The 16,027-nt window shown below is 38.2% G+C and overlaps 1 protein-coding gene across 1 annotated transcript in view; it reads left to right on the top strand.

Annotated features, from left to right (window-relative positions):
• Window positions 1–16,027, top strand: part of waca (WW domain containing adaptor with coiled-coil a) — a 34,402-nt gene that overhangs the window by 14,204 nt on the left and 4,171 nt on the right. The window contains exons 7-8 of the mRNA XM_081392478.1: window positions 7,433–7,684; window positions 8,860–8,982. Coding sequence (XP_081248604.1) covers window positions 7,433–7,684; window positions 8,860–8,982 — 375 coding nt within the window. The remainder of the gene's footprint in view (window positions 1–7,432; window positions 7,685–8,859; window positions 8,983–16,027) is intronic.

Raw genomic sequence — 16,027 nt, 5'->3', positions numbered from 1 at the left:
CTGCATTCAGCATTCAAACAGCGTGTCGCGTTCAGTTATGACATTCAACACGATGAAACAATCTCTAAGATGATTCAGTGTTACTATTATCATTCTTGATCTGGAGATAACGGTCTATGGTTTTGCATAAAATGACTTTATCTTGCTGGATTGTATTGCTGTACCTTAATCATGTTACTTTCTACCGAGTGTCTGTTAGATCACAACTCTGGAGTTGAGGGCACTATAATTGTTCTTCACCTGTGAACTGAAATTTAAAACTGTTAAAAGAAAATGCTGAATAAACTATTGCATAGATAGATACTGTATATTACACTATACATCAATATGTCTTTCCTTTGTGCTTTGAACTTTTCAATGTGGACTCGACGTGCTGTGTAGGGTTGGGCGATGTCTACAAATTTGGCATCAGACGATGTCTACAGTGAAACATCGCGATGGACAATGGGGGTCGGGGGTAACGTAACATTCTCATTTTCCACTAGATATTTTCCTCTATATCTCATCAGCAATTTCGATTTTGGCACACTGCAGCAGCTGACCACTAAGAAGCGAATGTACAGTGACGTGACATAACTGCCAGATTCAAACTGTGCTTTCAGCGCTTGCCGGCTCAACATTGTGATGTCTGTCAGCCATCGCGATGGACGATGGCATCGTCTATCGGCCCAACCCTAGCGCTGTGACTCCATGTTGCTTCAAGCGCATCATTCTGTGCTCTGGATGCACATAAGCGCTTTCTGCCGCACTGTATTGGAGCCTTTCAAATCATAATGCTTTTGTGCAATGCAAGATTATTAATGGCCTATCTTGTTCTGTCCTATCTATCATATATTGCTGCCTCATTAGACAGCTGTGCTATACATTTTAGGGCTGAAACGATTAGTCGACATTGTCGACAACGTCGACAATAAAAAATTGTCGACAAATATCTTTGTTGTCGAGTAGTCGTTTGATCCCACGTGACCTAATGTAAGGGCCTGCAATATCGCGATTTGACTGCTACGGCGCTGTAGCGCTAGAGTGTAATGCAGCCGTTACAAATGCGGTAGCAGAAAACACAGCGCGAATTCTGACGGAGTGCAAACGAATCCGAACTAGCAAGGTGTGTGAAAGTTTCACAAAACTTCAAACCAAGAATGCTGTCGTGTGCAATACATGCAAGGCGTAACTTGCTTTTCACGGGAGCACAACATGCATGTTAAAGCACTTAAAGAGGAAAAACCCGGCACGAGACGAGCCAGTGAGAGGTGAATATTCTCCAGCTGAAGCTAAATAACTAGCAGTAAATCTCTTTTTAGAGAATGCAATACTACTAATAATAGCAATAATATTAACAATAATAATATAATTACAGTAATGTGATGATTATTTTTGCATAGAATAAAGCTTGATCGAGCTTAGGAGTCAGGGCTGTTTTTATTATTGTAACTAGTTATTACAGTCTTATCACTTGCCTGTATTTTGTTCCATATTCATGAAGACTTACAAAAAGAGATGTTATGAAGAATATCATGTCAGTTATTTTTTTATACTGTAATTTAAAAGGTGAATGAGAATGTCTCTGTCAGCTCAGCAGTCAATTTTTTTTAAAATTGTGTTCTTATAATAATTGTTTGCAGTTTAAGTTTGTCTGTAATGCAGCTGATAATTTTTTTTGTTTATTTTTTTTTCTATTGAAAGAGAACCCGAATATTTAACCAATGCTTAGAGCATTTGTGTGTGATTTGAGTTGGACAGAAATCTGAAAACTTAAAGAGAATGACCTGTTTAGTTGGCTCAAAATTCATTAAACAAACCATTTCAAAAGCTGAAGTGATTTTCTTTTTTTTATATTATAGTTAGAATATGTATAACTCAGTGTTTTAACTAATTGAAAAGGCTGAATAATCGTTCCAAACTTACTGATTAGTCGGCGAAATAATCGACGATTAGTCGATTAATCGTTCTAATAATCGTTAGATTAATCGATTATCAAAATAATCGTTTGTTGCAGCCCTAATACATTTAAAAAATGTCTTAATTTTATAGTATTTATAAGCAATCTTTTTGATTTTATCTTGTTTTTCATGAATGTATTTTCATGTACAACAATACAACGAGCAATGTGTAACGTTTTACCAGATTTAGTACTACAATTATTGTCTCTTTGTTCCCCACTAAACGGTTTTTTTTTCACTAAATTTTCAGATTTTATAAAATTGTGCACTTGTGCTGCTGAATTATCCACTGATAGATTATAGATATAGATCATAGATTATGATCATATATTTTTTTGATTTGTTGTTTTTCTTTATAATGAAGTTGTCTGTATTAAGTAGATTGTTCAACACACCAAAGAGCGATTATCAGTTCAACACAGGGTTATAGAAATTCAACTTAAAAAAAAAAAACTGCACTGGTATCGGATCGGTATTGGTATAGGTTGATACTCAGAATTTTTGGTATTAGTTCTGAAAAATGGTATCGGTGCATCCCTATGCAGCATGACGTGATAATGCTCTTTAAACACTCCTGTGCTACTGCTACATGCTGCTTTTTTCTTATTTATTTGCCAGTCATCGCGGAAGTACTTCTCTTTGAGTTTAGTTTTCAATTCTTGGCTACTTCAAAGCAGCTGGAGAGTAGCAGGTGCTAAGCAGTAGGTTTAAGGCACAGAGTTCCACTGTCATGGAAAACCTGAAAGTATCAGGGAATTTTAAAATAGTTTTCCAGGCCTGGAAAGGATGTTAACTTCCTTGTCTTGAGTCATGGAAATTTCTGTAATGAATAATACGTTTTTGTTGTGCTCTATTCTAAAGTATTTCTTCAATTAGATATTGCTCTTGGGTAGAGTAAAATTGCTTGCAAGGGTAGCAGCAATCTACGATTTTGTATGAATCGTCTTTTTTCCCCTAATGAGTCAGCCAAGCCAGAACACACATTATTCTAAATGATTCATTAATGAATCATACTGAATTTGATTTAATTTTAAAAGTTCTTATCAAATGACACAAATGATTGGAATGTAATTAATTTGTCAGATAGTGTGGGAACCCTGAAGGCGGTCTCTTTTTGTTGGTCTTCTGTCAGGAATTGTAATCGCTTAACATTTAATGGACATAGCATTGTGAACAGGGAAAAGTGCCTTAAGAAGAGATTTTACTAGTACTTAAGAGGATTTACCCCACAACTAATTTCATTAACGTTTAAATGGAAATTTTGTAACCGAGTAGTCTAACAAACCCCCATAAGAACGTCAAAAACTAAGCGATTTATTGAATCAAATTATTATTGTTTTTTATGAATCAAACTGAATTATAGGGCTGGGACAATAAATCGTTGCTTAGCGATTCGTGGATCGATTCTGTGATTTTCGGTATGCATCGCAATTCTCTCTCCAATCAATTCTGAGGTTAGTCTTTGGCGAATAATTGACCGATTGCCGAAATAATCGTTAGTGACATCCCTAAATGTAACATTAACTTGACTATTTTGAAATTAGTCTTTGTAAAAAGAAATAAATAAAACAAACAATTAGGGCAAATTCGGGTTCGGCAATTGCTCAAATGGTTGGTTCATTATTATTCTTAATGAAAAACACCAACAACAACAACAACAACAACAACAACAACAACAAAAAATACAGTACAATGACAAACTTGCTTAAAAAGGTGCTTTTATATTTTGCATTGAAACCAAATCTTCCCCCGTCGTCTTGTCAGTCAAGAGTGAGGGGAAATGGGTGAAGTGAGGTGAAATCCGACTGCTGTTACGACTCTTGTTCGGCACACGCTGCATTGAATTTAATTGCAGAGTCTGTTCTCTAACTGAACTAAATTATTTTTATCACTATAAAAAAGCAAAACGGCGGTGCCGCGGTGGGCAAGTGATGATACCGCTGTTGCGGATGAACACAGACTACCGCAGCAAGCCTAACAGGCAGATTTGCAGAGATGATTTGCCTGTAATGATTTTTATATCTTTGTCCAAAGCTTGCTGTGTTTTTTTATGATGAGAAGCTGTGCGCGCTGTCTCTTAATTGTTTTTTAAGCAGCTCAGAGCGCTTGTTCTGAGGGCACCTGTTAAGAAATGTTCACTAGCGTATCGGCATGTTTCCAGCATTGGGAATCGTGGGCTATTTTTAGATCCTGACATATGCAGCAGTTATTAAACAATGAAAATTCAGTTTAACTTCAGGTGCCCTCAGTACTTCAGTGGACCTCAGCTTAAGATGAATGCACCACAGATGGACATGCTCTCATTTCCAGTTTTTGAATCAACTGTCTATAAGATGTTTTCAGGTGACATCTTGACTGTTGCTGTTTAGAGTATCCTTACGCCCGTTTCACACATACTCCGTGTGCAGTGCGTGTGCGGTCCGTGTTGCAGTGCGTATGCGGTGCAGGAGCAGCACGCGCAATAGTGCTTTCACATATGCTGCGTTTGCAGTGCGGAACTGATCCGCGGCTGTAGCCACAAACACATAGACCTACTCATTATTTTTATTTCAAATCCAGAAGTTATCAGCAACTTTTATTTAAAAAGGTTTTAGGATTCTCTTTGTACACATCCTCCTGGCCTTGTCTGTCTTGGCGTCGCTCTATCTTTTTGAGCTGACTAATATAAACGCCAACGAGGAGGAGAAAGAAGCGTCGACAGATCAAAGAATTGTCTTTAGAATTGTATTTTTGTTTTCTTTGTTAGGCTAGTTGATGTCCGTGCTGTTATATTTCGTTCACTGGATGGAATGTTCGTTATTATTGTGAGTCTTTGTGACGTCTGTTGTGAGTGAGTAAATAAATAATTGCACTGATTCCGCCGTTTACTTGTTCTTGTTTAGGATCTCTTCTCTCAGAGTTGATATTTTTATGAGAGGTCGTAACACAACGTATTATTCAATACATTACTTCTAGATTATATATTAAGTTGCTCAAGCAGTGGTAAAATATTGAACCATGTAGCTACTTATATTAAAATTGCATACATTTTAAATTAAAACTTAATTTACAAAAACAGCAGATTCATACCTTTTCTATTTAAATCGTTATACAAAGTCTTGCATGTCACAACTAACTTGTTTTTCCACCTCCACGAATGAGACGAGTGTCAGTATGTTGCCTTGTTGAAGTAAATTGTAGTTTTCCTTGCTTTACCTCGTCTTAAAATAAAAAGATGACTGTGAAAAATGGTACTATTTAATTAAATGCATTCATGGTAAGATTACTAGCCTACATTGTATTTAATTAAATGCATTTATGGTGAAATTATTACATTTTCATGTCAATCTGTGTGCATTTTAAACACGAACCATGCGTTGTCACTTTAATTCAGCGTTTGCAGCACAGCAAAAAATAGACTCGGTACGGAAACGATCGCTGCACTGCTGTATACGCACCGCAACTGGAACGGATCGACGGACTGCATCCGTGTGCAGTGTGAAAGCTCTAACCTGTTAACATGGGTGCAGAAAAAAATACGCACCACACACGCACTGCAAACGGAGTATGTGTGAAACGGGCGTTAGGCAAAACCTGAAATAGCTACTGAGAAACTTTCAATAAGCTGTTTCAGGGTTCATTTTGTTGATCTGCTTGGTGTCAGATTGAGATTTTATGAAGGCCACACAACCACGGTCTAATTTAGAAAGTTTAGAGGGATTTTTTTTCCCACTGCAGCCGCTAAACGTTACGGGTGGGCGAAAAAATGATTCTCCGATGCATCATGATTCTCTCTTAAACTATTTTGATTTGTTTTAGAAAACTTAAGAATCAATTCTGAGCTTAGGTTTTTTTTTGTGTGTGTGTGTGTGTGTGATAGCACTTGTGCACTAGAGATACGCGATCAGCTCTAACGTCACCTGAATCCACTGTTATAAATAAATCAACCATCCAGAACCTATGATTTTCTCTGATTTAGATATCCACACCCGACCCGCACCCGATTGTCACATTACAGTGATTCTAATTCACAGTATTAAGCGTGATGATATGGTAACATATATTAAGCAAAGGCTAGGTATAGACTTTATTTATTTGTCATAGCGCTTCACAGCTGTTACATATCACATACGCAGCTCTTGATTTGTCTTGGTTAAGTACTTCTCTGAAATGTTCCCACACTCTACTTTTCTTTCCTTCTATTTGTTTTGTTTAATTCTCCTTCTTGAAATTTCTCTTGGATCTGTTTTGCCTCCATTAAACAAGTGGACCCTGCAATTGCATAGCTTAATGAGTCCAAATTAGTCCCTGATGAAAAATTAAGCTGTAAACACTTTAATATTTCCATTAATAATTTATCAAATCCACCCACAATTAATTGGGATGTTATTTATTCCTTGGCCTGCCCAACCAGTGGATTATCCGCAGTGTCCACGGATATAACAACGATTTGTGCATCACTATTGTGTACGCTAAAAACAGATGTATTCTGTCTTTAGCGTACCATTGAAAAAGTACATAAACTGCATAAGGTTTCATGGTTGATGTGAAATACAAGGGCGATCATGAGATTCATAGCACAATCTCGCAGTCTTCACTTCTTTGTGAGAAACGAGCAGTGTGCTTGAAAATGTGCGGTTTCACTCTCTGTAATTTCAGTGTTTTACCTTCCAAATACTCAATTATGCCGTTTGAAATGCAGAATAAATTTTACACATGCAACCCACTTACTGACAGATGTCTGCTTTCAAATGCTATTTTTTTTATGATGTGAATTAATGTAAACAATGCCAGTTGTCTTAGGACAAAACTTCTGCGGCCAGTTGCATTAACATAGCCATAATGGTAAGACAGTGTCTTAAGTTCTAGTATGACCTACTAGCAGTTAGTCAGGGGCAGTCATTCTTAGTTTTCGTTATCAAAGTAGGCTTATGTACGTTTTTATGTAACTGATATAAAAAAGCTATGAACCATCTTAAAGAAAATAAATTGATGTCTAACTTTTAAGAATAGTCTTATAGGTTTATGCAACCGGCCCCTGATATGTTAAAGTAGGTCTTTGGCTTTAGTATGAATGTGGCCCATTAGACCTGCCGTGTCTATGATGTTATTAGTAATAATCAAACTGAAGTAATGCTGAGAAAAATCCCTCACAGCCCTTGTCTGGAAAACTTTGACACTGAGAGCACTTTGTTTATTGCTTGTAATCCATTTCTTTGTTCCCCTTTATTTATTTTTAATTGTATGTTTTTAAATGTGATTTAAATGATAATTTTACATGCAATTGTTTTGATTTTTTTAGTTTGTAATATTTTAAAAAGTACTTATACAAGTCATTTAAAAAAAAATGCTGAAATTTTATATTTAAAAAAAAATTAGATCAAGAACTGTTTTCGAATTGGATTGTGATTCCCAGAATTGGATCTGATCGTGTGCCTAAAGATTCCCATCCCTACTGAACATCATTAACTTCTATTATGTGATTTCTTTGAACATTTTTCCCGTATAAACAGAGTCTTCAAATGCCACAGAGAAGCCTTCGTCACTCACACCCTCTTCTTCCTCTGCTGCTGTGTCTGGCTTAAGCATGGCCAACTCAGCCAGCGGCGCCTCTGGCTCCACAGTCCCGGTTTCTCCGGTGATGCAGTCGCCGGCCCCGCCCACTCTTCTCCAAGACCCCTCCCTCTTACGCCAGCTCCTCCCCGCTCTACAAACAGCCCTGCAGTTGAACAACGCCAGTGTAGACATGGCCAAGATTAATGAAGGTAAGTTTACTGTTAGCAGACATTTATATCCAAAACTTTAAAGGGACAGTCCCACTTAAGGAACCTGAGGTTAAAAATCTTGCTTATGGTACTGCGGTGATGGCGGTAACCTTTGAGCTTTAGCCACTATGACTTCAATGTGGTGTGTTTGCAAGTATAGGTTTTGCAGCTTTATTCTTGTTGGGTGTCTTGTTACCACTCAAGCAGGTGTATAGAATTGCTTGTGTACTTGTGCATGCTGGGCTTGCGTCAGCTTTTCCTCTCTTAACTTCACATCTCAGGGATGAATCATAGCTTTGCTGCTGCTTGAACATGGCCTGTGTGAATTGCCGTTTGTGAGCACGTCATTGCTTCTTGCTTTCCATCATTAGCCGCATTTGCAAACTATGATACTCAATTACCCGCTGATTCTCCGAGCCAGAGCTAGGGCAAATGAGAAGTTTGGTCCAAATAGTCTGGATTGGAGTTTGCTCTCTAATCACTGCATATTGCACATGTCTAAACAGTGAAATTGGCATGACCCAGTGCCAGGACTGCTGTATCCTTTCCCCAAAATGCTTGAATATTGGAATTTGTTGCAGTGCAGTCCCTGTGGTTCAAGCTGTGGGAAAGTGCTTTGCTTAGAGGTGTTCAGTTCTCGATCACCCCACTTGAAACTGAAACATTTTTTCTGACCTAGGGTTGTCATGATACCAATACCAGTGGAATTTCACCATTTTCTAACAAAAAAATAAATAAATATACATGTGTATATGCTATTGAAAGTTAAATAAACTGGGTCAGAAGTTTGGGGTCAGTAAGAGATATATATATATATAATATATATTATTTTTTTTTTTTTTTTTTTTTTTATATATATTTCTTTTTCAGTAAAATTGAAGAAATTTTACTTGAGCACCAATCAGCATATTAGAATGATTTCTGAAGGATCATGTGACTGGTGTAATGATGCTGAAAATTAAGCTTTGCCATCACAGGAATAAATAACATTTAAAAAATATATTAATATAGAAGTTATCTTAAATTGTCGTAATATTTGACAATATTACTTTTTATGTAGACAACTTTTTTCACTCTGAATGATTTCAGTACTGTTCTTTTGACTGCTTCCTGTCTTCACATTTTGTCCTTGCTTTCTTGCTTCATTCTCTGTGTTCTCTCTGTGTTCTCTGTAGTTCTCACGGCTGCAGTTACTCAGGCTTCGCTGCAGTCCATGCTCCATAAGATCCTGACTGCTGGTCCGTCTGCATTCAACATCACAACTCTGCTCTCCCAGGCTACTCAGCTGTCCAGCCAAGGTACACACACACACACACTAGGGGGCTGGGCGATATGGCCTAAAAAAAAAAAACTTGCATCACAATAAGTGTATAGTTATTGTCAAAACATTTGGTAACTAAACAGAATTTTATTAAGTTTAGTGACAACACAATGTTTACATGGTACAATGACTGGTATGCTACTGTTTTTATTATTGCTTGACACAAATTTCACAATTTCAATGATTTGATTCTGATCTTGATTCAATATTGATTCCTTTGGATAAATATTAGGCACAGTAGATACATGTAAATTTTTCTCAAAAAAAAATCTCGCCTAATGCTGTAAACATACAGAGCCCTGTCAGTTGGTATTATTATTATTAAAGGTTAAAAATAACATCTCAAAGCCCGTTCAAGCCCAAAGCTGAGTCCGTTCAGAACTATGGAAGTCCAGAGGGGAGCGTCGGCGGATGTTAAAGAAAAAAATGATTTTCATTCAAACAAGTCGACGTAAACTACACATTCGAGTTAATCGATCAAATCGATTTATCGCCCAGCCCTAACACACACTGCTGCTACTACCTCTTACTCTCAAACTTGCAATGTTTTTCATTTGTGCTACAATGTAGTCCAAACTAAATTCCTTCATCACATGGTTTTAGGGTCAGCTCTGTTTTGTGACCTGATCTTGAAGTTTATAACTTGAGCTCATGGTTTTGATTGGTTGTTGGCGTGAGATTGTGTTGCTTGTTGTCGACTCATGTCAGCTGTGGGGTTCTGAGTCAGCTTCCTTGAGTTAGCAGATGGGGTTGGTAGCTTAACAAGGATCACACACAGGCTTGGCTGCTGCTGTCTGAGCAGATAATGAGCCACGTGGGCTTCAGAAATGATTTTTGGTTTTAACACAAGTAGCTTTGTGTATGGATTTGTCAGGCAGCATCTGTTATTTGGCAATGTCTTAATTGCATATTGAATATAGATTGTGTGTGTTAGATGTAGGGCTGTCACTTTTGTGAAAAAATCCTGGTCGATTTTTGAGACATAAGTGTTCATTGAATCGATTGTAAAATCGATTTTCCATGTCTAAAGACGTTTCCATTTTAAACGCAAAATATGGGCAAATCCACGGACAACGAACAGGCATTAGGACGAACGTAAAGAGGGCGCTTGAGACGCGCACAAGTCTGCAATATTTCTGATGATTTATTGGCGTGAAGTTTCGTACACAATGACAAACAGGAGTGCAACATTCTCGAAATCAATAAGCAGAGTGGACTGCCATAGCATAAATGAAAAACATTACCTCAGTCTTCAACATGGCTGTATTTACGATTAGAAATGTCAAACAAATTTTGCCTACGTAGGCGATTGTAGACGCGTAGCCCGAATTTGTATCTGAATGCATGAGACTGTCTGCATACCGGCAGAATTCACAGTTTTGTAGTAAAATGAGACACATTATACAGAAGCATAATTTGCTGTTATGCGTGTTTGTCAGAGCTTGCAGTTGCTGTATGACGCGCATTCGCTGCGGGCGTATCGTGACAAGATCGTGACGAGCTGGACGCGCTCCGAGAAAAGACTGTTAAAAATCGATTCCCTATTTTCGTTTTCGAAACTTGCGTTGGTTGGTCCAATTGATTGTGCAATCGATTTTTGAACAAAGTGACAGCCCTAGTTAAATGGGGGTGAGCAATATCACCACACTCTTATTTCACAATAAGAGTAATTTTATTTCACAGTAATGATAGATATCATAACCAATTGTTTATGTGAATACTTGCCAAAATGGGCATTTTGACACATTTTTGTGTGTATTCGACCTTGTGCAGTAATCCTCAAAAGAGAACTCAATTTGACTGTGTGATTTGTAGAGGTGTGAACCTACACTGGTCTCACGGTTCGGTTCGATTACGATTATCAAGTCATCGATTCAGTTCGATTCGATTATCTCGATGCATCACGATGCATTGATGATGCACTGCATCCTTATTTTTCAATTTTGCTTCACATGTATACAATTTTGTCAATAAATACAAGCAGTCAGATATATGAACTGAACCTTTAATTTTACCTGAAACACGCTTCTTGAATGTATCAAACATTAAATAAAACTCAAGTCTGGGCACAGAAGACAACAGCAGCATTAGATTAGAACACACAAATGTAAGAACTAAAAGTGCATAATGCAGGGAGTGTACTTGAATACTTATATAGTGCAGTGTACTTTCTTGCAAAACATTTAAATATTGACAAATGTATACATGAAATTAAATTACAAACCAAAATAAACAAGAGGCCAAACCTACTTGAATATAATCAATATACAAAAAACTAAATCTGCACTTCAGCAGTGTTTTTTAATACACAAAATAAAAGAAAACAAAATAACAGCACTGGGCAGTGGGCACTGGAACTTCCTGAAACATCACAAACTGCTCAGCATGTAGGAATTTGTAAGTTTTTCTTTAAGAACACTAACTGGTCCACATGCTCTGGTTTAAGAGTGCTTCTTTTAGCAGTGACCACATCTCCTGCTGTGGAGAAAACTCGCTCTGCAGACACGCTTGTGCCTGGGATACACAAGTATCGCTTTGACAGCCGAGAGAGGAGAGGAAACATGACCTCATGGACACACCACCAGTTCAAAGGGTCCTCAGTGAGAGGCAGAGATGGAGCTTTACAGTATGCCTCCATTTCCTCCTTAGCAAGGACATAGGGGGTCTTGGGTTCTACTGTACCTTAAGTGTCAGTGAAAGACTGTCCCAGCAAACTCACAAGCAGCGATGAGGCCTTTCGTTTGGGAGCAGCAGAGGGCCTGTCCTCCATGGAGGTTTCTTCTCCTGTTCCCTCGGGTGCTTCATCCACTTCTGTCATTCTAGGTGTACCCTGTGTTTGAACAACATATTTGAAAATACAATTAAACTAGGACAGTGGCAGTGCAGTCAGCCAATACAACAGCTCACATAATATATGAGGACTATAATTTTTTCCGTTTTAATAAAAATAAATAAAAATAATAATAAATAAATTTAAATTACTTAACATTTGAACAAATTTTACCTACTATTAATATTATGAGCTTTTAATTTTATATAGCCTTTTGTACAAGAAACATGATAGAATTACCTCCAAGGATGCAGCCTCCTCTGTCAGTGCTCTGTATACCTCCGATCTCTCCTCTTCTGTGAGAAAAGGCATTCCCTTAAATCGGGGATCCAGGGCAGAGGCTGTATGAAGGATCCTCTTCTGTGACTCACTGTTGTACCTCTTCAGGAGATCTGTTCTGATTGCATTCTTGATCTCATGGATCATGTGCGAGTCTCCGTTGGTGTCTGACATATTCTGGAGGAGTTGCGCATGTAGAGGAGCAACGAGGGAAACTGTCGGATTGCGCTCTTCTGACATCAGTGTTGTTGCATCCTTCATTGGCTTTAATGCCCTCACAGCATCCTCTGCATTTGTTACATCTGTTTCAGTAAGAGTGCACAGATCTGTCTCTCCTTTTCTGACTTCTGGTGACAGCAAGGTGGCACAAATTGCAGGTTGTTGTTCCAGGAACCTCTCGACCATGTCGTATGCACTGTTCCACCTTGTTGCAACATCAGTTATCAGTTTATGATTTTTCAGGCCAAGACATTGCTGTTTCACTTTTAGACAGTGGCTCGCTGTGGTGCTGCGATGAAAGAATGTTGAAATTCGTCGGATTCTGCCCAAAAGCCTGGAGAGCGCGCCCACTTTAAGCGCGCGCTGGGATGCCAGATTCAGCGTATGCGCGAAGCATGTTACGTGAGGGAATGTTCCGAGTTGAGCTGCAGCGATCATGTTCGACGCATTATCTGTTACAAGCACTACATCCTTATGTGATAACTGCCATTCATCCACGACATGAGACAGTAGCTCTGCCAGATGAGCATCCGTGTGAGACTCATAAACGGCTCTCGTTTGCAGCACATAAGACAAAATCTTCCAGTCAGCGCTAATGTAATGTGCCGTTATTGTCACATATGACTCTGTCGCGACCGAAGTCCAGGAATCACACGTTATTGCAACTCGATGAGCTTGGCTCATTGACGCCATTACCTGGGCTTTGGTTTCGAGGTAGAGTTCCGGGATAACTTTTTCTGAAAAGTGGCTGCGAGAGGGGAGCTTATATCGCGGCTCCAGTGTTGTTAACAGGTGGCGAAACCCGGGGTTTTCCACTACAGAAAAGGGCCGTATATCCTTTGCAATAAAAGATGCCACTGCTCTGGTAATTCTCTGCCCTCTCACTGAGTTTGGCGGCAATGTTGATATAAGTTGATCAATTTTTGGCTGAGCTGGATCCACAATGGCACTGACAGGCGTTTGCAGCTCGGGGTGAAAACGACTGACGTGATTTCTCATGTTGGTGGTATTACCTCCTGCATATTTTATTTTTGCGTGACATGATTTGCACACAGCGTGTGTCTTGTCAAGGTCAGGCTTACCGTGTTGTTGATAAAAGCCAAAATGTGCCCAAATGTCGGCTTTTAAAGTGGTTGGAGCATTTTTTATTGCACGCTCTGGCGTTTCGCCTCCCTCTGCCATTGTATGCCGCGACTAAGAAGCACGCGGTGCTGACGTCAGAAATGCCTCAGTGCATTATAACCGGTTATGGGCTATTACTGAACCGAAACCGAATCGTCCTCATCTGCATCGCGATGCACCGTAGAAACGATTAATTTTGACACCCCTAGTGATTTGGGTGTGAGTGCACAGAAAGCTACTGTCAGTGTGCCAGTACCAAATTGAGTTCTCTTTTGCAGTTTATTCCTCTTTCTTTTATTAACTCTTTTGAATGTCAAGCACGCCTCTAATTTTTCTTACGTCTTTTCTTTGTCACTGTGTCAGTTACTTTTAGTAATGCAAGGATATACTTACATTTTTATATATCATCATCGCCACAGCAGTGTGTGAATCTAATATGAAATGGGATCAGACCTATTCTAGCATTAGTTTTCAGATATTCATAATGTAGTCAATGGATAAAACTTGTACTGTGGTGAAATTAGGGGTCAGTGTCCATAGTGTTTCTGTGCTTCGTTGATATTTCTATATTGGTATTTCTATAGTCCACTGTAAGGGGATTTACAGTCAAAGACCCAGAATCCGAAATGATTAAGACAATAGTCAGAATTATAATAAATGAAAGAAAAGTTTTACTGAAGATTTGCAGTTTCATCAAAAGAAGTCAGCTTCAAGACTCACAAAGAATTTGTAGGCCGCCCTGCTTACAGTTACAAAGACCACAGCAGTTATACCCATCACCAAGGTCTAAGCTACGTCCTTGCTTCAGGTTGAATGATTTTGATTGGCTAAGAAATAGATAAACAGTAATTTTCCACACATAAACAGATAGATGGAAGCATATCACCATCAATTATGCAGCTGACACTCGGACCCTGAACTTAGGCGCGTCGTGACCTTCCAGGTCGCAGATTTGGGTTGCTGGGTCGCAGCCTGTCCAGAACAACAAGTCAGTCAATCTCCTATAATGCCAGTGGTTCCTTAACCTGTAACCAAGAAGACTAACACACACACCAACACACAGCTTCTTCCAGGTTGGATTTGGCCAGGCTCTAACTATAAACAGTTCTTTCTCTCAATGAGAGGACACTTTAATATAACACAGTAAAGTAAAGCTTTAACTGAGAAATGGTCCTTTAAACTATAGACATCGATGACCCCTGTATGTTTTAACACGTTGAAGACCTTTCTCAACCACAAAACGAGTCCATGTTTCATTTCTGGAAACGGGGCTAAATGAGCAAGCACTGTTACTGCATTCAGATATCAAATACAGACATTAAAAAAACATGAAAAAGAACATTTCAGTAATCACACTGGTAACTTGTATAACAAAGTAAAATCTCACAAGCCTAGAGAAGTAATTTAACTCATTTGATATTTAGTAGGGCTGGGTAAAAAATATCGATTTCTCGATTTTAATCGATTCTCATTTTTATGAAACAAATATCTATTCTTAAATCCCAAGAATCGATTAGTCATCCTGTTTTCAGTTGATGAATGGATCATTGTTGCGCACATCCCATCCAATAAATCGCAATAATCTTTGTGCTTTGTTATTATTGATATGAAACAAAATCTCAGATTTCAAATTACGTCCATTTTCTTATGAAATTTAAAAACATAATTACCGTTTTGGCGCTGTGGCGTGAGATCGCTCCGATGCAGCTCAGCTCACGAGAAGCAACGGAAGCAACTCTTCCGCGTTAATAATATCAGTTACAGCGCGAAATAAACACGAATGAGCATCTGAAAGTGTGTTAAAAGTGTGTTACAACTTATCGAAGTCCGTATCATGTCTCATGGAATCGCACAATCAGTGTTTCAACCGTGCAAAGACGTTAGTAAACAATGTCATGTAACGTCACATTTACCTCAGAAAAAACATATCCAGTGACCATAAACTCGTTAGTCAGCTAGAAAAGTTAACTCTAGAGAGGACTGAGGAGCATTTTGTTAAATATATGCACCATATTATATATTCATTATAATTTTTAATGTTCTTCAATATTTAATGCATGTTTGAATAAATCTGGAAAGTTTTTTATTGACAGCCATCATTTAAAATTTTATATAATTTCATATAACTTTTTATTATAAAAATAAAAATAAATAAAAGTGTATTTTAAGTGTTTGTATACATCAGTTAATTTTTACCTTCAATATTATAGTAGGCTAATGAAGCCTGTAGGCTACAACTGACTCCCATGGTTTACATCATTAAGAGATTTGTTTTCCCTGAGAAAATTTGCAATGTATTGTACCTGATATCCAAAATAATCGATATTGAATCGAATCGAATCGTAATCGAATCGAATTGCAAGCTTGTGAATCGAAATCGAATCGAATTGTGAAATTTGTGTCAATACCCAGCCCTAATATTTAGAAGGAAAAATATTGATTAATACCTTGATTATCACTCATTAGATATACATTGAAGCAGCATTGTTTCCAGAATCCACCCCTTCACCTCTAAACTGTAAAGTGTTAAAAAAAAAATCTATGTAAATCTTACTATGGGTATCTTCTGTGG

The sequence above is a fragment of the Scardinius erythrophthalmus genome, assembly GCF_964197995.2.
Source record: "Scardinius erythrophthalmus genome assembly, chromosome: 18".
In the NCBI taxonomy this organism is placed as follows: Eukaryota; Metazoa; Chordata; class Actinopteri; order Cypriniformes; family Leuciscidae; genus Scardinius; species Scardinius erythrophthalmus.
Note: the sequence above shows the minus strand (reverse complement) of the source record. Positions and strands in the feature narration are given on the sequence as shown.